The following is a 26,588-nucleotide window of genomic DNA, read 5'->3' as shown; positions in this document are numbered from 1 at the left end:
GATTTCTAAACTCAAAGGACTGGTGGATGGCATAGCACCAACATGGTCATCAGGATTGTTAGAAACGTGTTGAGAATTACCTACCAGTATTACAGAGTAATTCCAGATGTTCCTTCTGATCTGAGCTGTATGGCCCTGCTACTTCAGGTGTGAGTGGTTTGGCTTATTCCTACCTAATACCAGAAGATGGTGATGAATCTACTCAGGTTGTAGGAGGGTTAAGTGAGTTTAAAGGTTCAGCAGAGCTGACTCAGTGGCTAAGTGCTTGCCTGAGGAGCACAAGACAGCGTGTTCCAGTACTGCTACCTCTTGTGTGCTGGGTTGATCAGATTAGTACCCTCCGCTGTTTGTGGGTTTCAGCAGGAAGGCCCAGAAGTAGCTTAGTGACCATGAGTTCCTGCCTGAGAGCTGTGAATCGAGTATCTCTCCTTACAACCCTTCTGTCAGGGACCCCCAGAGAAGGGCCCCAGAGGGAGTGTCAGTGGCTCAGTTGTGCCCAGGGCAAGCGGGAGGTACTCCCCCCCACTGTGTGGATGCACAGACGCCGACTGACTCTACCACACGGTCTGTTCTAGTTCTCTGGCCAGGGAGATGTTCAAAGAAGAAAATAAAAAAAGGGCTAGACAAGTAAAAGTACTTAAAGCAACACCTGGCACATAATATCGTGTTAATATTATTATTACCATTAGCTATTTTTGCTGAGAAAGTTATTCACGTATGAATTCATTTCTGGTCAATTTTAAGACATTTTACTGTTTTTGAAAAATGATTTCAAAATGTTATTCTGTAATAAATTTGAAAGATGATTTTAGACCATCTGCTTCTGAAGTTACCTTGCTATTTTTGCTCTTAGCATCTGAATAAAAGGATAGTAGTTTCAAAGTTATTTTGCCTATTTTTAACAGAATGTTGAAAGGATTGCCTGGGCAACCATCACCTAGATTCAATAGTTGTTAATGGTTGACTATTTTTTTTTTAAATTTTTTTTTATTAGTGAAACACCATGAGGTACAGTTGTAGATTTACAATTTTTTGTGCTTGGGTTTGATTATACAATGATCAGATACCCATCCCTCCACCAGTGCCCATTTTCCACCACCATGGATAATATCCCCCCCACCCCCATCCAATGGTTGACTATTTTTACTTTAATTCTTTAGTATATGATTGTATGTGTGTATATATATGTGTTTTTTTTTAATACATAGCATGTATTATCTAGAATACAACTCTTTTTCTACATAAATACAGTACTATTATTACATACTCCCTTCCATCCTGTGCTGGTTTGTCATTTCTGTCCTGAAGCACTTTGCATATCTCGCATGTGCAACTTAAAGTTGATTTTTTATTTAGTCAGACCGAGAGTATTCGATATGCCAGACACAGTAACAACAAAGTCTCCAATGGAGACGTTACTGGGCCCGCTCGAGCAAATCGACGATCAACGGGAGGGCCTTTACCTAGTAGCTCTTTAATATGTGAATTATGCCCATCTTTGAGCTGGGTTGGGCATGTGCAGAGGAAGCACCTTAACTTCTATACTCTCGCACTCTATCCCCGCCTTTTTCCCCCAGAGTTTTTTGACTATTTCTTCAAGGACTGTTTCTTAGTCCTTGAAACATGTTATTGGAATTTTGAAGGGAACTGCAGTGAATCTGTATAAAGTCTCACTCAGGTGGAGTATCATTTTGACAATGTTAATTATTCCAATCCAGGAATGTGGAATATTTCTATTTTCTGGTCTCCTTTTCTATTTCCTTTAATAGTGACATAGTTTTTTTTTTTCTTTATTGAATCACTGTGGGAAAAGTTACAAAGCTTTCAGGTTTAAGTCTCGGTCATACAGTGATCAAACACCTTTCCCTTCACCAGTACTCATTTTTCACCACCAAGAACCCCAATATACCCCCTCCCATCCCTCCCAATGCCTGTGAGGTAGATGATTTCTACTTAACTTTTCTCTACATTGATTACATTTATTATTTCGATAAAAGATGCACCATTATTGTTTAGAATTCCACCCCCCCCCCCCCAACAATCAGAATTGCTGAAAAAGCATTGTGAAATACTTTGTTTTCTATAGCTGGTATGAGAATCATATGTCACGTGGCCGTGATTTTGGATTTCTGCAAAGAGCCAGATAATTACGAGATTGGTTTCTGTGCGTCTGGTGTTATGGCTGTGCCAGAGAGCCGCTGGGGGGGGCGGGGGGCGGGGGGGGTGGTGGTGGCAACTTGTGACCTTGGTAGGGCGTGAAGGACTAGCCAGTACCACCTGCCTTCCCATGAGGCTGCAGTTGCCCCGTCACTACCCGCTCATACTTGGCTTTCCTATAAGCTCTGAGGCGGTGGTCACCTTGCTGCTGGGGGGGAGGGGCAAAAGGCGGAAGGGAGCAACACCGTTTCCCTCCTGGGGAGGCATGGTGCTGTAGTTTAACGCATGGACCATTCACTTTTCTGCTGCAAGCTGTCAGGCTCTGGACTAAGTCCTTTTGCCTCTGGAGCCATGGCCATGCCAGAGAGCCGCTCGTGGGGGGCAACTCGTGACCTCGGTAGGGTGTGAAGGATGAGCCGGTACCGTCCCCCTTCCCATGAGACTGCAGCTGCCCCGAATAGTGACACAGTTTTTGACATATAAGTCTTTACCACCTTTGTTATGTTGATTATTAAGTGCTTTATGTTTGTGTAGTAATTTAAATGGAACTGGTTTTTTGATTTCTCTTTCCACTAATTCACTATTTGTTTAAAGAAGTGCAACAGATTTTTGTGTATTGATTTTGTGGTTCCCTGTTATGCTAAGAGTTTTTTAGTGAACTCTTGAAGGTTTTCTATGTATATTATCATATGATTTGCAAATAGTAATGGTTCAACTTTTTCTTCCAGTTCGAATATCTGATAATTTTTTATTGCCTGATTGCTGTGGCAAGGACTTCTGAAACTGTATTTTTGAATAAGATGGAGAAAGTGGACGTCTTTGCCTTCTGTCCAATCCCTGTCAGGTTTTTGCCAGAGTCTGATGTTGGCTGTGGGTTTGTTTTAGATAGCTATCTGGAGATTCAGTCCTCTGTTCCTGCTTTGTTGAGGATTATTATTATGAATTGATGTTGAATCTTGAACCAATGCAATTCCTGATTTTATTGATATTGATTGTTGTTGATGGGGTGTTGGAAATTGAACCTAGGTTGTCCACATGCAAAGCAAGAGCCTTACCTGTTGTACTAGTGCTCCAGCCCTCTTGATTTGTTGATCCCTTAATCCCTTAAGTTTATAACTTTCTTCAGTATGAGCACTATTAGGTCTGATAAAGTACAACTGCTTTGGTTTTTTTAGTTTTCTAACCTTTTGTTCCAGTCTGTATTTCTTGTGAGAGTTCATTTGTATTCCTTGTAGGCCCCTGGAAAGTTGGATTTTTTTTTTTTTTTTACGCTATCCTGAGACTAGTTACCATTTGATTAGAGAGTTCTGTTCATTGACATATAGGTACATTATTGTCATGAAGGAGTTTGTTTTCTGAGGATCTGGGGCATTTTGTCATTGGACTTTTATTTTTTAAAGAGGCAGTTGATACGTTATCACAGTTTTGTTGGTGGGGTAGTGACTGGAGACTGTGGTCCTATGTTAAGTAAGGCATCTCAGTGCTGCAGGGAGATGTGCTTGCATTTTACAGTATCTTTCTGTCTCTAGATACGTGCTCTTTTGTCTTTTCATAAATATGTGTTCCTTTCCTTCACCATGTTCACATCTTTTTCTAAGTAAGTTTTGTTTAATGTAAACTGTCTTGCTTTATAGTAAAAAAAGAAAAAAAAAAGACATAGAACCTAAAAGCTGTGACTGGGTGTGAGTAGAATCTTTACCTCTATTAGTGTCCTGCAGAGAACCTTCTGGTACTCATCAGTGACAGTTCCTGTTTTCTCTTGCTAGCTTTTAATCCCTTTAAGCTCTCTATAAGTTTCTGCTCCTGGAATTGCAGTTCTTATCTGCAGCTACTTGCATTATTATCTTTTATATATTTAAGAAAAGCTGTTGAGTTTTTAGTTCTTTCCACTTTTTACTGCATGGTAGGACTGAGAAAGAAAATTTACCAGGAAACCAGAAAGTTGTAGGAAGAATAACTCTTTTTTGAATTTGATTTTTATTTCTTTCAGTGTTTGTTCTATAGACTACAATACATATATTTACTTACTGGCTTTATTAATACTTATAGCTTCACTGAATGTAGAAATGTTTGTTTAGATTGCTTTTATGATGGCATCTTTTGCTTTATGCTGGTGTACAGCGAGTAGTCAATTCTTTTTCCAGTGATTTGTAATCTTGCTTCTTAGGGATAGTCCAAGTTTCTGTATATGTACGTTTGTCTCATGTGTGATTGTTGTGCTGTGAATTATTTTCCATTGTTACATTCTGTTTGATTTTTATAAACCTAGTTTAAAAAAATTAGACTTTTCTTTGAAGGACATTTGTTTGTATAGTTATTATTAGATTTGTTTACTTTGTGTAATAGTAGTGCTCAGAGGCTCCGGTATCTCTTCTGGCAATACTTGGTCAACTTGGCCAACTGTGCTGGGAATCACCCATGGGTGGCCAGGGGTGGGGGTGGGGGCATGCTTTACTAGATATTGGACTAGGGTACTTGAGCTCGTCCCTGTCTCCAGGTTCAACGTTTGTTTACAGTAACAACAACGTATAATTGTGTTCTTGGTATTTAACACTTTTTAAGGCATAGAGATTTCTTGGAACCAGATATATATGTATTTATAAAGTGTGTGTGCGTGTGTGTGTGTGTGTGTGTGTTGAGGATTTAAAGTGGTTTGTTTGGTCTTAAAATTAATTCTAGGGCCTTATGCATTCAAGGCAAGTGCTCTGTGACTAGCTATGTTCCTGCTTTTATAAGGCTTTTAATTTTTTAAAAATATATTTTATTAAGGCATCGTAATTTATAATATACTATTTTAATTGTTTTACAGTTGCAGTCCTAGAACTATTAAAAAGAAAAGATTGAACTATTGAAAAGATTGATGTAGCTCTTTTTTTTTTTCCTTTTGTGGTAAACTTTCTGCTTTCTGCTTTTCTTTTTGTCTTTTTATGTTGATTCTACATATGTTTACAGACTGGGAGACTTTGAATATAAATTAGGAAGTATGATTTACAAGACCGTTAATGTTTCTGAAATACAGTATTGCTACACCACACCCACAGTTTGATTGCCCCAAAATTAGCTATAGAACTGGTGTTTCACTTGGAGACACTGAGTATTCACAGAAAAAAATCTGTAATTATTATACATTATGACCAGTTGTAATATTGTATCACTTATTGTCCGGGTGCTCATAGATTTGCTCGCGTGGGCGCCAGTAACATCTCCATTTGTCCCTGTCATCTGCTAGCATAGCCCAGTGGCATCTGCTTGCTCCAGGAACATGAAGAGCATCAAACCGTTCGTTCAGGGTCTTGATGAAGAAGTCCTACCATCTAGTAGGTGGGCGGCCAGGTGTTCTTTTGACGTCCTGTGAAATCTAGTCGGTAATGGCTCTAGTCCAGTGGTCGTCTCTAAATAGCATTACGTGTCTGAACCATCTGATTTTCGACACCTTGGCAAACTCAGCAGCGTCCCTGATCCTCGATCATTGACGGAGGTTGGAACTCCGGATTCCTTCTCTCACTTGAGTGAAATGTGATATTCTAAGCATAGCTCTTTCGATTCCTCTTTGGGAGACCTGAGTAGCGTTCTCGTCCTTTTTTTTGTAGGGCCCAGGTCTCTGAGGCGCATGTTAGTGCAGGAAGAACGGTGGAGTCAAAAAGATGTGCCCTGAGCCGGAGGTTCTTTGTCCTCTTAACAACTTCTTCCACGCTCTTGAAGGCATTCCATGCCGATCTCTTCCTCCTGTGCAACTCAGGTGCCAGGTCATTTGTCATGTTGAGTTCTCCACCCACGTACACATAACTGCTGCATTTGGAGATGTTTGTTCCATTGAGAGCAAATGGAACGACGGGAACTAGTTCATTTCTCATGAACATTTGTCTTCATAGGATTCAGCTGCAGTTCGACCTTTCCACACTCATGTCAAAGTCGGCCAGGTTTCGTGCCGCTTAGCTAGTATTTGGTGGCACTTCAGTGCCACCCTCGAGAATATCATGTGACATCTGGAATGGGAAGGAATGGGAGTGAAGATAGACGGTCGGCAACTACACCACCTCTGCTTCGCTGATGACATCATTCTAATAACACCGAATGTTGTAATATTGTCACTTCACTTAATCACTTAATCCCCGTTATTCATCGATGTATTCGAGCGGGTGCCAGTAACGTCTCCATTCATCCCGGTTGCGTGCTAGCGTAGCCCAATGGTATCTGTTCGTTCTAGGAACATGCAGAGCCTCAAACCGATCATTTAGGGTCTTGACGAAGAAGTCTGACCATCTTATAGGTGGGCGTCCACGTGATCTTTTGATGTCCCGTGGAATCCAATCAGTAATGGCTCTGGTCCAGCGGTTGTCTGTAAACCTCATTACGTGTCCAGCCCATCTGATTTTTGATGTCTTGGCGAATGAGACAGCGCGTCCCTGATTCTTGAGCATTGACGAAGATCAGAACTCCGGATTCTATCTCTCATTTGAAGTGAATCGTGATATTCCAAGCATAGTTCTTTCGATTCCTCTTTGAGAGACCCGAATAGCGTTCTCATCCCGTTTTCGTAGGGTCCAGGTCTCTGAGGCATATGTTAATGCAGGAAGAATAGTGGAATCAAAGAGATGTGCTCGTAGCTGGAGGGTCTTTGTCCTTTTAGTTATTTCTTCAATGCTCTTGATGGCATTCCAAGCCGCTCCCTTCCTCCTGCGCAACTCAGGTGCCAGGTCATTCATCATGTTGATTTCTCGACCTAGGTACATATAACTGTTGCATTCGGAGATGGTGGTTCCGTTGAGAGCGAATGGAGCGTCAGGAACAAGGCTGTTTCTCATAAACATTGTCTTCGTAAGATTCAGCTGTAGTCTGACCTTTCCACATTTATGGTCAAAGTCGTTCAGCATTTGTGCTGCTTGGCTGATGTTTGGTGTTATTAGAACGATGTCATCAGCAAAGCGGAGGTGGTGTAGTTGCCGACCATCTATCTTCACTCCCATGTTTTCCCATTCCAGTCGTCGCATGATGTTCTCGAGGGTGGCACTGAAGAGTTTTGGTGAAATGGTATCACCCTGCCGAACCCCTCTCTTGATATGGATGATTACTTCTTTGTAGAATGGTGAGATCTTGGTAGTGAATCCGCAATAGAGCTCACGAAGGATCCTGATGTATTGAGTTTGTACGCCCTGATTGACTAGGGCTTCCATGACCGCTTCCATCTCAACAGAATCAAAGGCCTTCTTTAAATCAGTGAACGTTAGACAGAGTGGCATCTTGAACTCCCGAGAAACCTCAATGAGCTTAGTAATCATGTGGATATGGTCGATGGTACTGAATCCTTTTCGGAATCCAGCTTGTTCACATGGTTGTCCTTCATCTAGTGTTCTGCTAATCCTATTCAGGATGACTCGAGTGAACAGTTTGTAGGAGACAGACAATAGGCAGATTGGGCGATAGTTGCCAATGTCATGGATGTCTCCTTTCTTGTATAGTAGTACAGTCCTGCTGGTTTTCCATTGGGATGGAACATTGCATTCAGACAGGTAGCGTGTGAAGAGCCGAGCCAATGTATTGATGAGTACTGATGGTAAGTTCTTTAGGTGTTCAGGTCTGATCTTGTCTGGGCCAGGTGCTCTTTGTTTCTTTACCGACGAGATGGTAATATTGTATGGTTTTAAAAACATACTTTCGTCTGCCTTCTTCATAGGTATTATTACATGGCTTCTGAAGAAAGATTGATTTTTTTTTTAATTGAATCACCATGAGATATAGTTACAAAACTTTAATGTTTGCGTGTCAGTCATAGAATAATCAAACGCCCATCCCTCCACCAATGGACATTTTCCATCGCCAATGTCCCTAGTATCCCCCTGACCCCATCCAGCCTTCCCCCTGCCTCTGTGGCAGACTATTTCCCTCATATTCTCTCTCTACTTTGGGGCATTATGGTTTGCAATATAGATACTGAGAGGCCATCACGTTTGGTCCTTTACTTTCAGCACACATCTCCCATTCCAAAGGATCCCTCCAACCATCATTGACTTAATGATCCCTTCTCTATCCCACCTGCCTTCTCCCCCAGCTCATGAGACAGGGTTCCAACTATGGAGCGATATTCCTGGCCCTTGTGTCTACTGTCTTTGGGTGTCAGTCTCATGTTATGTTATTTTATATTCCACAAATGAGTGTAGTTCTTCTATGTCTGTCCCTCTCTTTCTGACTTATTTCACTTAGCATGATACTCTCCATGACCATCCACTTATAAGCAAATTTCATGACTTCATCTTTCCTAGCAGCTGCACAGTATTCCATTGTGTACATGTACCAAAGTTTCTTTAACCAGCACTCAGGTTGTTTTCAGATTCTGGCTGTTGTGAGCAGTGCTGCAGTGATGTACAGGTGCAGATGCCATTTTTACTGTGCGTTTTTGCACCCTCGGGATATATTCCCAGAAGTGGTATTGCCGGGTCATATGGAAGCTCAAGTTCTAGTTTTTGAAGGAATGTCCATACATGGCTGGACCAGTCGTCATTCCCACCAATAGTGAAAGAGAGTCTCTTTCTCTCCATATCCATGCCAGCAGTGGTTGTTCTTGTTCTTTTTGATGTGTGCCAGTTTCTGTGGTGTGAGGTAATATCTTATTGTTTTGATTTGCATCTCCCTGATGATAAGCAATGCAGAGCATTTTTTATGTACCTTTTGGCCATTTGTATTTCTTTTTTGAGAAGCTTCTGTCCATTTCTCTCCATTTTTTGTTGGTATTGGAGGTTTTTTCTTGCACTCTTTTACTAGTGTCTTGTATATTCTAGATATTAATCCCTTATCAGATGGGTATCGGGTAAATATTCTTTCCCATTCCGTGGCCTCTCTCTGTATTTTGGTCATTGTTTCTTTTGAGGTGCAGAAGCTTTTAATGTAGTCCCATTTGTTTATGTCTGTTTGCACTTGCGTGGTCAGCGGTGTTTCATCCTTAAAGATACTTTTAGTTTCAATATCACGGAGGGCTCTGCCTACATTTTCCTCCATGTACTTATGGAGTCAGTTGAAAGATTGATTTTTGATGTGAACTTTATGTAGTTCTTTGTGATATGTGCTGATTTAGTTTTGCTTGTTGGTGATACATTTAACGATACCGGGAAATAGCTTGTTAGTTCTTTTGTAAAGAGTCATACGTATATTTCAACTACGAATCCTTATTTGGGATCCAATTTAAAATAGAATTTCAATTTTTTATTTTTATTGATAAGCTAATGATTTGCTGAAAACACAGATTTAAAAACAATAAAGTGTAGTTTTTTAAATTTTAATCACTATACAATTTTCTGATAGGGTATCTTATTTTATGCGTGTCTTTTTTAAATTTTTCTTTTTTTGAGGGGATGTGGGGACATACCTAGTGGTGCTCAGGGGTAGATCCTGGCTCTGTACTCTGGAGTTACTCCTAGCAGGGTCTGGGGAACCATATGAGATGCCAGGGATTGAGCCCAGGTCAGCCTTTAGAAGCCAAGTGCTCTCCTGTATGGTCACTCTAGCCTTTCAAGTCTCTTTTGTGTGTGTGTGTGTTTATCTTGAATTGTGTTCTTAGTGGTCTCCTTTGCTTAAAAAAAAAAAAACCAAACCCTGTGTGTGTATGTATGTTTGTCTGTACTGCAATGGTAGGGATGCCAGGGCTGTGTCTGGGGTATCAGGAGTCTCTGTGCTGGGATTGGACTCAGAACCCTGCACCTTCTGACATGCACTCCAACCCTTTGAACGATTGCCCAGCCTCCTCTACCGTAGTATTTTATACTTACCACAAAAGTTCATTGATATTTTATTAAATGTCAAGAGACTTTAATAGGTGGATTATAAATAATTCACAATGTTTTAAAAAATTATTAGATCTGATGCCCATAATAAAGCATGCTAGTATCTAGTTTTATTTAAAGGAATGTGAATATACAGTTGTGGCTGGAATTCATAAACAAAACTAATGATAAGTTAGTGGAGATATTGAATAGGCCAGTTGAAATGTGGATCTAGATTCAGGAGAAGCATGCTTGTCATTGTCCCAGTAAAGGCACAGAAATAACTGAAAGGAAAGAGGGCTTTGTTGGCAGTGAAACAACCCTAGTTGGAGAGGGTGCCCATACCAGGGACTGGGAAACAGTGCACAGCTTCCAAGGTGTGTATGTGGGGGAGTGTGAGGGGGTGGAGGGGGTAGGGGGTAGGGGTCTGGATTTTTTTGCCCCTAGCAGAGATAAAGAAGACATACAGCAGCTTATACATACTTCCAGGGAACACATACATATTCACAAGGGAGAAGGGCACAGATGAGGAACACACAATGAACTTAATTCACATGTACAGAAAGTGGCAGAAAGCCGGTAGGTGGTTTGTTTTCCAGTGTGGTCGTGGAGAGCAGGGGGCTCTGCCCTGGCCAGTGCTGTCCAGGGACGTGGGGTCTTCTCAGGGCGAAAGTGTGCTTCAGGTTCCTCTCTGTCCCCCCAGAGCCCGGGGACGCAGCAGGGCACTGTCTGGAGAGAGCACCCCCTCCAGACTGCAAGCCCTGCACACCTGGTCTGCTTTAGCTTTCCCTAACCCCAGAGATTCCTACGTTTTCAGGGGGAAAGAGAAGGGGCAAAGTGGCAAAAGGCTTTGATATTATAGAAATAAAATTTCAAGTTGCTTTTTGTATGTCATCATTGGAATGATGGGAGACAAGTAAAGTGCAAGGCTGATGATTAAGAGGAGGTCTAAGGTTGGATGGTGGGAAATAGCACCATTGAAGGAGTCACTTGCCAGTTCAGGAGCTGGAGAGTTGGCCCAGTGTGGCGGGAGCCAGTCTGAGAAGGGAGACCTGCCCCTCCTGGCCCTGCGTTCCGAGGAATCACCTGGAGCACGGAAGGAGGGGCCTCTGAGCACTGCTAGATGTGGCCCTTGAACCAAACCAAAACAACAAACCAAAAGCCTCTTGTAAAGTAAAATGTGTGGATCTTCTTCTTGAAAATAAATATTAGTAATAGAATTTAAGTAATGGAACTGAAGATCAATAGCTTATTAGCAAATAGTGGGAGGCGTCATTACATTTCTAAAACCTTGATAGGCAAGTCTTTACTCTGAGGTTATTTTGTAGCACTGTCCTCCTGTTGTTCATCGATTTGCTCGAGTGGGCACCAGTAACATCTCCATTGTGAGTCTTGCTGTTACTGTGTTTGGCATCTCGAGTACGCTACAGGGAGCTTGCCAGGCTCTGCGTTTGGGCGGGATACTCTCAGTAGCTTGCCGGGCTCTCCAAGAGGAACGGTCATTTTATACTCATATAATCAGTTTTTAAAAAATATTTGTTTTATTTTCACTAGCTTGGTAATCAGTTTCTTAATCAAGAGCATTCAATGATGAATGTACCTGTCGCTTAATAATGACTCATTTTTGTAACTCTGTAGTTCTCAGTGATTTAATTTAAAATAACATTTTTAGACTATAAAAGAGACAATAAGATATGTTTACAAATATGTAGATAGACACGTATACACACATACATAATAAATATAATGGGTGTGTTTAAAGATCTCTCTGTATTCATAAAGTCATTTCTTTAACTTTCTTTTTCTTTTTCTTTTTCTTCTTCAACCATACGTGCATTGTCCATTACCACTACAGTGTCTGTCCATCCATCCACCCATTTGTTTCATACTGTCTCCCTCTCCTTTTATATGCTCTGCCTGCCAGCTCCTACACCTACTAACAGAATTCCTTTAATCTTAATCACCTCTCTGTGGGGGTCTTTGAAGACTTTGAAGTTGTTTCCAGGGTTGCTAAAAAAATTTGTGTCACAAAGAACTGTGATCATAGTAACTCAGCGGGGAACTTTGGTAACATCTAGTTCATCTGTAGGTGGGCTGTTAAGAACTAGTCTTCTCTTTCTTTTTGCTAGGAAATGCTTTGTTTGTGGTTCAGAAAGAAATTGGTGTTCTGATGGATTTTGTTTAGTAGAACTGCTTGGAATTTGCATTGATATTTCATATTAGTTTAGATAAGTTAAGACTGTTAGACCCTCAGATGTACATGAATAAAGATTAGCACTGTCCTCCCGTTGTTCATCGATTTGTTCAAGCGGGCCCAGTAACGTCTCCATCGTGATACTTGTTACTGTGTTAGGCATATCGAATACGTCACGGGGAGCTTGCCAGGCTTTGCCACGAGAGCGAGATACTCTCGGTAGCTTGCCGGGCTCTCCAGGAGGGGCAGAGGATTCGAACTCTCCTCTTGTTGGCCGTGTGGGCCATGTGGGCCGTCGTGCAAGGTAAACACCCTACCCGCTGTGCTATCGCTCCAGCCCGCATAAAGATTAAAATAGAAAAAAATACACATTATTCTACACATACTATGGGTTGGGATGCTAAGAAACATTGTAGAAGTTAGGAAACTTATTTATGTATGCAAAAATGAACTACATTCTTTTTTGCTTCTTCAAGTTTTATTGTCATTATTTTCAGAGCCTTGCATGTGGCCAACCCTGGGTTCAATTCCTCCATCCTCTGTTCCCTCGGAGAGCCCAACCAGCTACTGAGAGTATCCTGCCCACACGGCAGAGCCTGGCAAGCTCTGGTGGCATATTTGATATGCTAAAAACAGTAACAGCAAGTCTCACAATGGAGACGTTATTGGTGCCTGCTTGAGCAAATCGATGAACAACAGGAGGACAGTGCTACAGTACTACAGTGCCATTTTCAAAGGGAAAAAAAAACTACTTTGCGGTCCTCTAAAACGTTTGCTCCATAATCTACTATATATAATAAAACTTTGCTTTAGTCTGTAAATGTATCTTACCACTTTTATACCCTAGAAAGCATTTTTATACTCATAAAATATCATAAAAAGATGAAAATCTTGAAATTTTTTCTGAAATGATTAAATTGCATGACTTAGTAATGTTTAGGATTACTTAACCATTACAGTATTTAGGAACTTTCACTTTTTCCCTGTGTCTTTCTCCTGTCTGTTGAGCACAAAAATACTTTTTATTTTAGAAGTTGGGCTGGAGTGATAGCGCAGTGGGTAGGGTGTTTGCCTTGCAAGCGGCCAACACGGCTGACCCGAGTTCGATTCCTCTTGGAGAGTATCTCACCCGCAGGGCAGAGCCTGGCAAGCTCCCCGTGATGTATTCGATATGCCAGACACAGTAACAACGAAGTCTCCAATGGAGCCGTTACTGGGCCTGCTTGAGCACATTTTAGAAGTTACACTGTTTCCACTGTGCTTTTTTTACGGACCTTAGTCATGAAATGTTAATATATAGTGTTCTTCAGAAGCTTAAGTATATAGATTATGAGAATTTGAATCCATAAACTACACTTAGGAAAATGTAGGTAGAACACTTCATGATGTTGAAGCCAGAGGTATACGCAGTGATGTGAAATCTTTGGCCAAGAAAACTGAAACAAAGATAAACAAGTGGGACTATATCAAACTAAGAAGCTTCTTCACTAAAATGAAAATGGTGGCCAAAATAGACACCCTACCTACCCACTGGGGGAGAGTATTTGCCTACCACTTATCAGATAAAGGGTTGATATTCCAGAAATATAGTACGTTAGCAGCACACTACAAAAAAAAAAAAAACCCCAAAAAAAAATCCCCAGAAAACCAGAAAACAGCCAACTCCATTTAAAAAAATGGGCCAGAGATGAACAGAAACCTGCTCAAAGAAGATATACAGATGGCTAAAAGGTTTATGAAAAATGCTCTGCATCACTTACCAGGGAAATTCAAAATCAAGGCAAGAATAAACTACCATCTAACCTAGTTAGACTGGCACACATCACAAAGAACAGAAACAACTAGTGTTGGCATAGATGTGGGGAAAGAAGGGCCCTCACTCACTGCTGGTGGGAATGTCCCCCGAACCAGCCTTCTGGGAAAACAGTATGGACATTTCTTTAAAAACTAAGAATTGAGCTTCCATAACACCTAGCAGTTGCGCTTCTGGGCATCACCCCAGCTGTCTGAAAACTCAGTTTAGAAAAGATACATGCACTTTTTTTTCTTTTTTAAATGTAGGAATATTGTTATTTATTCAGCCATTAATTAGGCTGATTGAATTGGGCATGAACTCCACCTTACTCCCCCCCCCCCCCTTTTTATAAATTTGTTTATTGAATCACCGTGAGAGCAGTTACAAAGCTTTCGGGCTTAAGTCTCGGTCATACAATGATGAAACACATGTCCCTTCACCAGTGCCCATTCTCTACCACCAAAAGCCCCAGTATACCCCTTATCCCATACCCTCCCCCTTCCTGTGGGGCAGATGATTTCCACATTACTCTCTCTCCCACTTTGATTTCATTCAATATTTTGACCCCGGATTCACAATTATTATTTGGGATTTTACCCCAATACTCAGATCTGCTGAAAAAGAAAAGATACATGCACTTCTGTGTTCATTAGAGCAGTATTCACAATAGCATCTTCTGGAAACAACCCAAATTTTTATGGTGACAGGGTACAGAAACTGTGTACATATACCCAATGAAATAATGCTCTATTGTGGAAAAAAAAAGTGAAATCATGAAATTTCATGAAATCGTTTTGATTAATGACCATCAAACTTTATTATATTTTTAATTTGGTATGCTTGAAAACAGATTATCTTTTCCTTCTCAGTTATTTTGACAGATATTTTAAGATCACATTATTGAGTCAAATTAATGCTTAATCTTATTGTATCTTTTTACAATTATTTGCAGGAGAGGACTGCTCACAATTTATATGGCCAATTTGGTAAGTAATTTTTTCTTTCAAGGTTTGACTGCAGGGCCTTGCACATGCAAGGCAAATATTCTACTATTGAGCTAAATCTCTGGGCACAGATTTTTGAATAGATTAGTATCAAGTTCTTGTAAGGGCTGGTGGGGGTGGGGGTGGGTGGGTAACTTAATGGTTGAATACACTTCTAGCTTGAAAATGGCCCTGAGTTCTGTCTTGGCATTCTGTCTTCTTCACCCCTGCACCATCAGTTAAAAAAAAAAAAATCCGGCACTGCACATTCAAATCAAACCAAACCAAATCACGAAAACTACCTAAACTTTAGATAATTTTCTCCCTCTGTTTAAACGGGTAATCTTAAGTGTTTAAAAGAAAGTTGAGAGATGATATAGTCTTGTCATATATAATTGACTTTTACTTCAGGAGGGAAATGATACATTGTCTTCTGTTCTTTATGATTCTCTTTTATTTATTTATTTATTTATTTGTTTAAAAATTTATTAATTTATTGAATCACTTGGGAAAAATTACAAAGCTTTCAGGTTTAAGTCTCGGTCATGCAATGATTCCCTTTTCTTTAGACATGTTTATGATACAATATCTCTCTATTGTCTATATTTCTTTATCTTTTGGGGGGATACACCCAGCAGTTCTCAGGACTGGCTCCTTGCATAACTCGGTCCATGTGGGGTGCTGTGAACTGAATCTAGGTTGACTGACTGTGTGCCAGGCAACCCTATCCATCGTGCTGTTGCTTTAGTCTCTATTTCTGTATATTTTGAATTTAATTCATATTCTTTTCCTATTGCTACTTCTTAAACGGAGTATTGAGCTGAGAGTGAGCTTTTATGTTGTAGATTCTTGGACATTAGGAGAGCAGCAGTTCTGGCTCTCAATGCTGAATATACACAGTGTGCGCAGAGCCTACTCTTGACTCTGTTCATGGATCTCATGGCAGTGCCTGGCGTGCCTTGTGCAGTGTCAGGAGTGAACCTTGGTCAGCCATGTGCGTGGCAAAGTGCCTTAACTCTTGTGCTTTCTCCTCTCCAGTAGTGATATAATTAGACCTCCTACTTTCTAAGATTATGGAAATGAAATTAATTTTGACTCTGATTTTCTATGGTAAATAATATTATCAAGGTTTTATAATTTTCATTGCCAAGTTCATATTTTAAGATTGTATATTAAAACTTTTGAAAAACCCACTTTTTTTCCTCTGACCCTTCCTCATTTGCTGTGTTATTTTTTTTACGTTTTCCCCCCTCTCTGTATTGAATTTTGTTTTCCTTTCAGCTTAGTCTTGAAGCTAACTTATCTCATTACCTGTTTTTAATGTGCTTCTGTCTCTAGTCACTGAAAACTATTTTTATTTTTTGACCTGTTCCTCCTTTCTTTTACTGTTGTAGGAATGACTTGGGATATCCGTTTGCCTGATGTGGCTCTTCCACATCTGCTTGTGGTATTTGCACATTTGGACTTGCTGCTTGTCGGGGTCTGACTCTGGCACCCCAGCGTGCATTCTCTGGGGCTGTGGCTTCTGGCGGCACCATTCCTACATCGTTTTCAGTTGTGGCCACAGTGGCCACAGTGGTAGCATGCCTTTAGTTGTGGTGCTCATGCACCTGATTGTGGGTGACTGGAAGTAACTCGTGGGTATCAGGGATCAGAGACAGAGCTGCCAAATTATTGTTGGTACCTCTGGTGGTCTTAGGGGTATGGAACTCATGGCCTTATATTTCCAAAGCGGGTGTTGTAAGTCATTGTGTCTTCACCCCTTGAAAACTCACTTTTCATGATGACTTCTCTTTTGAGGAGAAACATAACTGAGGATGCACAGAGACTGTTCCTAGTAAGGTGCTTGGGGATTGCTTCTAGGAGTGCTGTGGGATGGACCCTAGCCTCCCTCATACAAGGCATGTGTTCCCTTCACTGTCGCTGTGCAGTCATTCTGGTCTGGTGATGGCTTTCTCTTAATTTAAATGCCAGATATAACATGAAACCAGAAATATTTCATAATATTTTGAATTATATACATACATAACATCTATAATACTTTTTCTGTCATTTATTTACTCTTTGTTCATCTCTTCATATAATTTTTTTCATTTTCATTTTTTTATTTCATCATCCTGTTATTCGTCGATTGCCTCGAGCAGGCCCCAGTAACGTCTCTTTCATCCTAGCCCTGAGATTATATGCAAGGCTCTTTAGGAGAATGAGACCCATCATTGTTACTGGTATTTGGCATATTGGGTACGTCACGGGGAGTTTGCCAGACTCTGCCCTGTGGGCAGGCTACATTCGATAGCCTGCCAGTTTGTCCAAAGTAGGAATGAGATAATAAGATGTCATAAAAAGATGTCCTGATTAGAAGTCGCGCGGCTGCATTTGCGGCCGCGCGGTTCTGGGAGCTGGATTTTATAGTCTGAGTCTTGGCCGTTGATGGGATTACATGGCGCCAGGGGGCCAGGTGGTGGGTGTGACCCCCGCCTACTGGAATTTGGAGGATCTGGGTGGAGGATGCTCAACTCCAATCCGAGTAGGCTTGGAGATCTCGGCCCCGGAACCCGTGTGGATTTGTCCCTCTGCCAGTACCTTTATGTGTGCGGAGAGTGGTCTCAGCATGGTGGTGGCTGGTCCTGGAGGTCTTCGGCTGCCGGAGCCCTGGTCGGGGCGGGGAGGAAAGCTCAACCCGCTCCCCTCCAAGGGGGCTCAGGTGAGGAACAGCCAGGTGCGGGGGCAGAAGACTGCACTGTTCTCGTCCGGGAGCTGGATTTTATAGTCTCTGAGTCTTGGCCGTTGATGGGATTACACGGCGCCAGGGGGCCAGGTGGTGGGTGTGACTCCCGCCTACTGGAATTTGGAGGATCTGGGTGGAAGATGCTCGACTCCAATTCGAGTAGGCTTGGAGATCTCGGCCCCAGAACCCGTGTGGATTTGTCCCTCTGCCAGTACCTTTATGTGTGCGGAGAGTGGTCTCAGCATGGTGGTGGCTGGTCCTGGAGGTCTTCGGCTGCCGGAGCCCTGGTCGGGGTGGGGAGGAAAGCTCAACCCGCTCCCCTCCAAGGGGCCCCAGCGAGGAACAGCCAGGCGCGGGGGCAGAATTTTTAATTGTATTTTTGAAAGAAACTGGAAAGATAATCCATTCTTTTCTTTTGCATTGTGGATTAAAATGTGTTTTAAAAATTGCATTTGGATAGTTAAAATAGTTTTTACACAAACTCCCTTTCTCCCTTGTGGATCACTTTTGCTAGTGCTCAAGGGCTCCTCCCAGCTCTGTGCTCATGAGTAACTCCTGGGTTTGCTTGGGGGACCATATGCAGTACCAGGAATCAAACTGAGGTTGGCTGCTTGCAAGGAAACCATCTTAACCATGCACCATCTTTTCAGCCCTATTATCTCCTTTTTTTTTTATTTTTGGTTTGTAATCTGAGGCCTTTATTTCATCAAGTTTGAGATTCCATGTTGATTAAAAAACAAAACAAACAAGAATAGCAGCAGCAGCAACAAAAATAGCTATTAGTAAATGCCAAAGACAACTCAGGTACAGATATTCTGAATATAGTATTTGGTTATGAAGAGAAGCCAGTTGGTTTTCCATTAAATTCAGAACTGTTTTTCAACTTGGGAAGAGATAGCTACAGGTGTGCCCCAGGAAAGAAGTAAGCTAACAGACCGTATCTGTATAAGACCCTTAGTTTCACTATAATGGTTTGCATATTTAATGTCATGGTTAGTTGTTCTTAGTATATTAAGGGGGTGTTTCCAAACCCCTTTTTGTTGCAAAAAAGTTATTATGCAAACAAGAGCACCATTTAAGAAACCTTTAGTAACACAGTTCCTGATATACGCTCAAATCCTACCAAGGACAGTATCCCACATTAAACCATTAGGATGGGCATACAGGCATAAAAGTCCTGGTAGGACTTTTCATATCTGACTGTGTTCAGGGCCTACTCTTGGCTCCATGCTCAGGTACCACTCCTGACAGTGCTCACAGGACCCTATGAGGTACCAAGGATTAGACTGGAGCTGGTCAGGAGCAAGACAAGAGCCTTACCATCTACATGCTATACTCTTACCAGCCGCTAATAAACATATATTGTGTAGAGAAAGGTCTAAAACATTTTTATTTTTTAATTTTTTTATTTTATTGCATCACCGTGAGATAGTTACAAGCTGTCATGTTTGGGGGACAGTCACACAATGATCAAACACCCATCCCTCCACCAGTGCACATTCCCCACCACCAATATCCCTGGTATACCCCTCGTTTCCCACCCTCCCCCTGCCTCCACGGTAGACAATATTCTCCATAGTCTTTCTCTACTTTTGGGCATTATGGTTTGCAATTCAGGCACGAGAGGTTATCATGTTTGGTCCTTTACCTACTTTCTGCACACATCTCCCTTCTCAACCTGTTCATCAAGCCGTCATCTTCTTAGGATCCCTTCGCTGTTCCAGCTGCCTTCTTGCCTTTGAGCAAAGGGGAGCAAAGGGGAGAAGGCAGCTGAAACATTTTTAGAAGTGAATCAGTTGGATGAATGTTGATGAGAACTGGCCAATCAACTGACATTAATAGGCATCATCCAGCAGAATCTTCTTTCGTTGAATGATAATAGTGTTCTCCAACTCCAAAAATCAACTACCAAACCTTTAACTTCATTCCAAGTAGTATTGATGCTGTCACTGATACTTAAATATCCAACTCAGGAGGTCTACAAACATGTGTAACATTAAAAAGAAGATATTGGTGAGTAATTGAAGAAAGTGAAGGTTTCTTCTAGCCCAGTTTTCCCAAAGTGGGCTCTACTGGGGGTACACTGGAATGATGGGGGTGGAGTAGTAGCCCTGGTATAGGCTGTTTCACTTAAGATAACTTTCCACAGGGAGCACAAAGTGATTATTTTTCCCCTTTAAGTGTTGCTCTAGGCCAAATAGGCTTAAGAATCTCTGTCCAGATCAGGCAGTTATTAGCATTAAAAACATCTTTATGGCTAACTTTATATGTTTTTAAATTTATTTATTGAATCACTGTGAGAGCAGTTACAAAGCTTTCATGTTTGAGTTTTGGTCATACAATGATCAAACACCCATCCCTTCACCGTTGCACATTTTCCACCACCAAAAACCCCAGTATACCCCCCATCCCACACCTACCCCTGCCTGTGTGGCTGATAATTTCCACATTACTCTCTCTTTACTTTGATTACAGTCAATATTTCGGCACCAGTTCTACCATTATTATTAGAAATTTTCCTCCAATACTCACACCCGCCGAAAAGGCAACGTTATGCAATTTGTTTTGTATTGCTGGTTATGAGGAGCATATGATGTCACGCAGCTGCGGGAGTGGCCCTGAGGTCTTAGAATTCTAAAATTTGAATAATTATGGTCTGGAGAAAGTTCTACCACAAGCTGCTCTTTTCTGAGATTCGTTTGTGTGTCTCTGGGATCTGGTAAGGAACTTAATAAGTTGCTGGGGGCTGTTCTGGGCGTCATCGCAGGGTCCTGTCAGGGCGGGGGAGGAGAAGGACCAACTCCTCCCCTATCCTGTGAGACCTGGCGTGTGTCATCACTGCTGGCCAGTACCTGGGTTTTTCCGGTGAGCTCTGGAAGATAGTGACTACTGGGTTTCCCTGGGAACAGGCAGAGGGATGGCACCTGCTCCCCTCTGGAGTAGTCTGGAGAAGGTGGCCTAATGCTAAGTCCAGAGGCATTTCTGCCAAGAGCTGCTCGGTTCTGAGATTCGTTTGTGTGTCTCTGGGATCATGGCCGTAAAGGTATCTCCCTTTTCTGAATGCTGCACTGGCATCTTACAAACAGAAATTTTGACATATTCTCTATGGTATAATTTCCACTAGAGTAATAAAAGCTTAAGTTGTGTGTTGTGTTGTATCTGTAATACTTAGATTCATTTTCACTTTTTTTCTCTTGACAGGAGAGAGCTTCCACTTTATAAAAATAAATTTATTACTACTAACATCCTGTTTACTGTTTCATATATATGATTATTAGAACTTTTGACGGGTTCTCTTGTTTCTGTAGATTTCAAATCATGTTTTTATTTTGGGCTATAACCAGTGCTCAGCAGTTACTCCTGGCTGGTTTGAGCCTGAGTCAGCTACTTGCAAGGTAGAAGCTCTGTTTGCTGCACTCTCTCTGGCCTCTGAAATTGTGTTTCCTTTTCATTACCCACATGTTTTCAGAACTAGACACTGCAGGACAAGTACTTACATACCAGTATTTCTTCTGTCACCTTGGTATTTAATGTAGTGAGTTGGAGCAGTAGATGTAGACTGTTTTCTGGAAGTTATCCCTCACACCATTAGTCTCCATACTTAGAACCAACAGATAAGTAAATTGATATGTATTTCTTGTAAAATCCAAAGTAAATGCATCTCTACTCAGTATTTACTCAGCTAGATCGCAAAATACCGTTGCTACTCCACGGCCATTTACTGCAAGGGGAGTTATATTGGAGAAGTTAGAACCCAGTGAGTATAACTTGATTATCTGTGGTTAAAGTACCTTACTTTTGTAGATTTTACCATTTTACCAAATGTAGCATTCCCGAAGTGGAAGTGAGTGATCTTTATGTTTCTGTGGTGTTCTCTCACTACTCTCCTCTTCCTTGCTGGCCACCTCATCCTGCCCCTTTGAGGAGGGAATCTGTGAGCATGACAAGTATGCCCTGGGGCTTGGAATTTCAGTGTTCTATACTGATCTCTTCCCCTTAGGTAGCTGCACATCTGTCTCATTAATTTCATTGACTGCTGAATCCTTGGAGAGGCCTTTCAAATCTATTTTGCACACACTTTACAGTCAACTTCTATATCATCCACACCTGTACCTCTAAACAAGGCATCTTCTTGTTCTTACGGAATTCACCAGCAAGTGGCGTCTTATTTTGCTTATATGATTATCTGTTTTTCTTTCTTCATTCATAAGTCAATAAATGTTTAAGTCAAGGATTTATAGTAAAAATACAAATATATTTAAGAACCTGTTTTGAACATTATTTTATTAAATAGGCTTGATGGCATTAGTGTTATAATTTTGGTCAAAGCTTCTGAGTATGGATAGTTAGTGATTATATGTAAAGAATGTGACAGGTTAAATTGGGTGTGAACATTCTTGTTCTGCCATTTATGCTGGAATACTCATAGTAATCAGAAACTGGGGAGAATCATCGGCTTCTAGACAAAATTTAAGTTGCAAAACGATGCAGCGACTGCAGCATGCAGACTAAAGCAGCTGTCAGATCGTGGTTACGTGATACTAGATTGTCGTGTTGGTCTTGTTGTGCTGCCTGTTGACCTGGTTGGCGTGTGTGTGTGTGTGTGTGTGTGTCTGTGTGTGTGGTGTGTGCTACCTGTTGACCTGGTTGGCGTGTGTGTGTGTCTGTGTGTGTGTCTGTGTGTGTGGTGTGTGCTGCCTGTTGGCCTGGTTGGTGTATGTGTGGTGTGTGTGTGTGGTGTGTGTTTGTGTTGCCTGTGGTACGTGTTTGTGCTGGTTGATCTGGTTGGTATGTGTGTGTGTGGTGTGTTTGTGCTGCCTGTTGGCCTGGTTGGTGTATCTGTGGTGTGTTTGTGCTGCCTGTTGGCCTGGTTGGCGTGTGTGTGTGTGTTGTGTGTGTGCATATGCTTGCTGCTGGTGATTGAACCTAGCTTCACACGTGAAAGCAAGAGCTTTACCACTGAGCTGCATTTCAGTACTCTGCATGTTTTCTTTTTTTTTTTGTTTTTGTTTTTGGGGTCACACCCAGCGATGCACAGAGGTTTCTCTGGCTCTGCATTCAGGAATTATTCCTAGCAGTGCTTAGGGGACCATATGGGATGCTGTGGATTGAACCGGGTCGGCCACATGCAAGGCAAACGCCCTACCCACTGCACTACCACTCTGGTCCCCTGAATGTTTTTTTACTGGGAAACAAACCAAACCAAAAACAACTAATAAGAATATTCCAGAACCACATTCCAGGTGACATTCCCTGCTTTTTTCCTCCTTGAAATAGTTGTCTCTAAGGAACCAACCTGATGTGTCAACAGCCTCATAAGACCGAGGAAACAAACTGTAACAAATGTATCATGTAGCATGGCAAGACTCCAACATAAAAAAAACACTAGCCGACATTTGAAGAAAGTCCAGAATCAACCTGACATTCTGAATTGCTTTTTCTTACATTTTTTAGGTTCTGTTCCAAATAAAAGATTCAGTGAGAAACCAGTTCTCTTGGGAAATGTTTCATCTTGACATCGGTTTTCTGAAGTATTAATCACAACTATTTTACAGTTGTACATGATACTTCCATAAAATCGTGTTCACCTGAAAATTTGTGTTTATTAACTGATCTTTTGTTTTTAAAAATAAATTTTTTCACATGACTGGTTTTACGAATTTATTTAAATTATAGAAAAAGCGCAAAAAACCCTTCCTAAGAATCACTGTATCACTGTATCATTGTCATCCCGTTGTTTGTTGAATTACTTGAGCAGGCTCCAGTAACATCGCTATTCCTCCCAGTCCTGAGATTTTAGCTGCCTCCTCTTACTCGTTTTTTCCCAAGGATTGGAGGCTCTTTCAGAGTCAGGGGAATGAGACCTGTTGTCATTACTGTATTTGGCATATCAAATATGATACTGGGAGCTTGCCAGGCTCTGCCTGTGCGGGCAGGATATTCTCGGTAGCTTGCCATGCTCTCTGAGAGGCATATATTTATATATTTTTCTCTATGTTTTGTTGCCTACTGTCTGAACCCCATCAGATATGGTGTAGTAACTGTGGAAAATGAGTAGGAAGTGTCTTATAATGTGTTGTGGGGCTGCAAAACATATAATGTTTGCATATGAAAATGAGTTATTGTTTCTATTTAAATTTCTGGTTTAAATTTTATTTATTTTTTTTGCAAAGAAGTGTTTGAAATCTTTATTAGAAGTTGGTGATTTATTTCTTTCTTTATTTATTTTTGTGGTTAGAACTTAACTCTTGTTTTAATCAGTTGGCCTCTGGCAAAATTGGTTTTGTTAAACATCATTGCACTAAAGTCACAGTTTCCAGGAATCTAGCAACATACAATAAGGAAATGACTTAATAGAAGCAAGATACTGAGGATGAGGAAGTAGTAAAGAATGGAAGCTTTTTTCCTTTTGGCTTTGGGACCATACCCAGCAGGTCTCAGGGGCACCTGGCTCTGCGCTCAGAAGGACCTCTGACAGTACTCATCAGGGCACCATCTGTAGTGCCAGTGGTCAAGCCAGGCTTGCAGTCCTTCGCAGCTGCATAAATTTTATTATTTCTATTTAAATGTTGGCCACAGAAGTGGTCAGGGCTTCACTCCTGGCTACGGCGACATATGGGTGCCAGGGATTGAGCCCAGGCCAGCCAGGTGCACGGCAGCACCTTTCCCTCTGACTGTTGTTCTGCTCCTTGAGAATGAGTCTTTGTTTTACGCTGTATGGCGTGCATTTTTCTTATGATTACACGGTATGTACACTAATACCAAATAGTGCGTGTATTTATTCACATAGTTTTAACTAGACTTTCATGATCTGGTGTGTTTGTATATGTAATCCTTTTTAGGTAATACATTTCTGAGAGGAAACCTTTGGCTTTGATATAATCCTTATTAGAGAATGCCCTGAAGTTACATAATTTTTAACATAGCCTTTTAATTTTGAAATATTCATTGATTCACATGTAGTTGTAAAAAAGAATAAGAGAGATCTTATGTACTCTTTACCCAGTTTCCCCAAAAAGTAGCATCTTAGAAAACTACAAAAGTACTAAAATTGGACTATTTCTATTGATTTTACTATTGTCTAGATGGAAAACATTTCTTTCAGAATAATTCCTCACGTTCTTCTTTTTATAACTATATCAACTTGTCTTTTATTTCTTTTTACTCCTTAGCCTTTAGCAAAAAATCTATTTTTCATATTGATAATTCTTATAGTAACCAATTCTTACATCATTTTTATAGTTATTTCACGGATGTTTTATAAATGAAATCTTAAGAGTATAAGATTTCATCCAGTTCTCTGAAGATCCATGCAAGTAGTTGCACTTACTGTTAGTTAATTTCTTTTCATTACTGAGTAGTATTCCATAGTGTGGCTCTACTGATTTGTTTATTCATTTCCTTATTGAACGATGTGAGACTTATTTTTGGTTCTGATGGTTGCTAATAAAGGTGTTATAAGTATTTATGTACAGGTTCTTATGAGCACAAATTTACCTAGGATAACTATATTGCTAGTTATGTTTCTGGGGTGATGCTTAGAAATATAGTTGTTGGATTATATGGTGATTGCATAAACAATGGTGATTTTTAAAAAGTCTTTTTTGATTCCTTCCTAGTTTTTGGTTTTTGAATCACACCTCGCAGTACTGTGGGAACCCTGAGGTACTGGGACTTATAACTGGAGTTTCCATCTGCATGTTAAGCATGTGATCCAGGCAGGTCTTTGAGCTATTCCTGACCCTTGAAAGTATTCTTGGGGGCTGGAGCAATAGCACAGCGGGTAGGGCATTGGCCTTGCACGCGGTTGACCTGGGTTCGATTCCCAGCATCGCATGTCGTTCCCTGACCACTGCCAGGAATAATTCCTGAGTGCATGAGCCAGGAGTAACCTCCGCATTGCTGGGTGTGACCCAAAAATTAAACAAAAAAAAAATGTCACTGTCACTGTCACTGTCCTCCCGTTCATCGATTTGCTCGAGTGGGCCCAGTAACATTGTGAGACTTGTTACTGTGTTTGGCATATCGAATATGTCACAGGTAGCTTGCCAGGCTTTGACGTGCAGGCGAGATACTCTCGGTAGCTTGCTGGGCTCTCCGAGAGGGCCGGGGGAATCGAACTTGGGTCGGCCTGATTGTCTGGGTCGGCTGTGTGCAAGGCAAATAAGAAAGTATGCTTAATGGTATATAAACCTTTGAATAATTTTTTCCTAAATTGATAATTACCTTAGGGGGCTTGGTGATTGATGGTTGACCAGCTGGCCTAGCAGTGTAGTGCTGGGTCTGAGTGTAGGTGTGTTTGGTCCTTGTGGTGTTGGCTGAGGCCCAGCACCCTGCGGTGCTCAGGGGTGCCCAAGCTCACTTGATAATGCTCTGAAGCCATCTGTGAGTCAGATCTGGGTCCACCCACATACCTTGCATGTGACCTAACCTCTAGTACTATATTCACAGCGCCTAAATGGAAAATTTTTGGAGAGGTATGTAGGGAACATAACATTTTTTTTCCACTTTATTTAACCACTGTAACAATTAGGAATGACAAGGATGGGAAACATTGTGTTTTACTATATTAGACACTGTAAGTAAAGTGAGAATTATGACAATAAATATAGAACCTGCTTCTGGTGCTTTTATATTTTACATTGGACAAAGAATCTTTGAAGCAGTGGAAGTCAGAAACTCTTCTCTGATTTTAATTTATTCTGATTTTTTAAAAGTAGAGTACTTTTACTTAAAAATTATGAGAGAGGAGAGAGAAAGAAGAGGGACCTCTAGAAAAATTAAAGGAGTCACATGCTCCATGTTGGGATGTGGATGACTGCAGAATTGGAGTGTGCCTGTATTTTAAAATATTTGTCCCCAAACAGAAGTGTTTATACTACCTGATTGTAAATGGAACTTTAGCTAGTTATGTTTTTGTCAGTATTAGAGCAAGTAACTATATAATATACTGGGGGCGGCGCTCCCCTTGTTGCCC

At 41.2% G+C, this 26,588-nt stretch overlaps 1 protein-coding gene across 1 annotated transcript in view; it reads left to right on the top strand.

Annotated features, from left to right (window-relative positions):
* Positions 1 to 26,588, top strand: part of TMEM135 (transmembrane protein 135) — a 247,697-nt gene that overhangs the window by 27,603 nt on the left and 193,506 nt on the right. The window contains exon 4 of the mRNA XM_056128830.1: positions 14,853 to 14,886. Within this exon, the coding sequence (XP_055984805.1) occupies positions 14,853 to 14,886 (34 nt within the window). The remainder of the gene's footprint in view (positions 1 to 14,852; positions 14,887 to 26,588) is intronic.

Source organism: Sorex fumeus, unplaced genomic scaffold, assembly GCF_029834395.1.
Source record: "Sorex fumeus unplaced genomic scaffold, SorFum_2.1 ptg000069l, whole genome shotgun sequence".
NCBI lineage: Eukaryota > Metazoa > Chordata > Mammalia > Eulipotyphla > Soricidae > Sorex > Sorex fumeus.
This window is presented reverse-complemented; position numbering and strand designations above follow the sequence as displayed.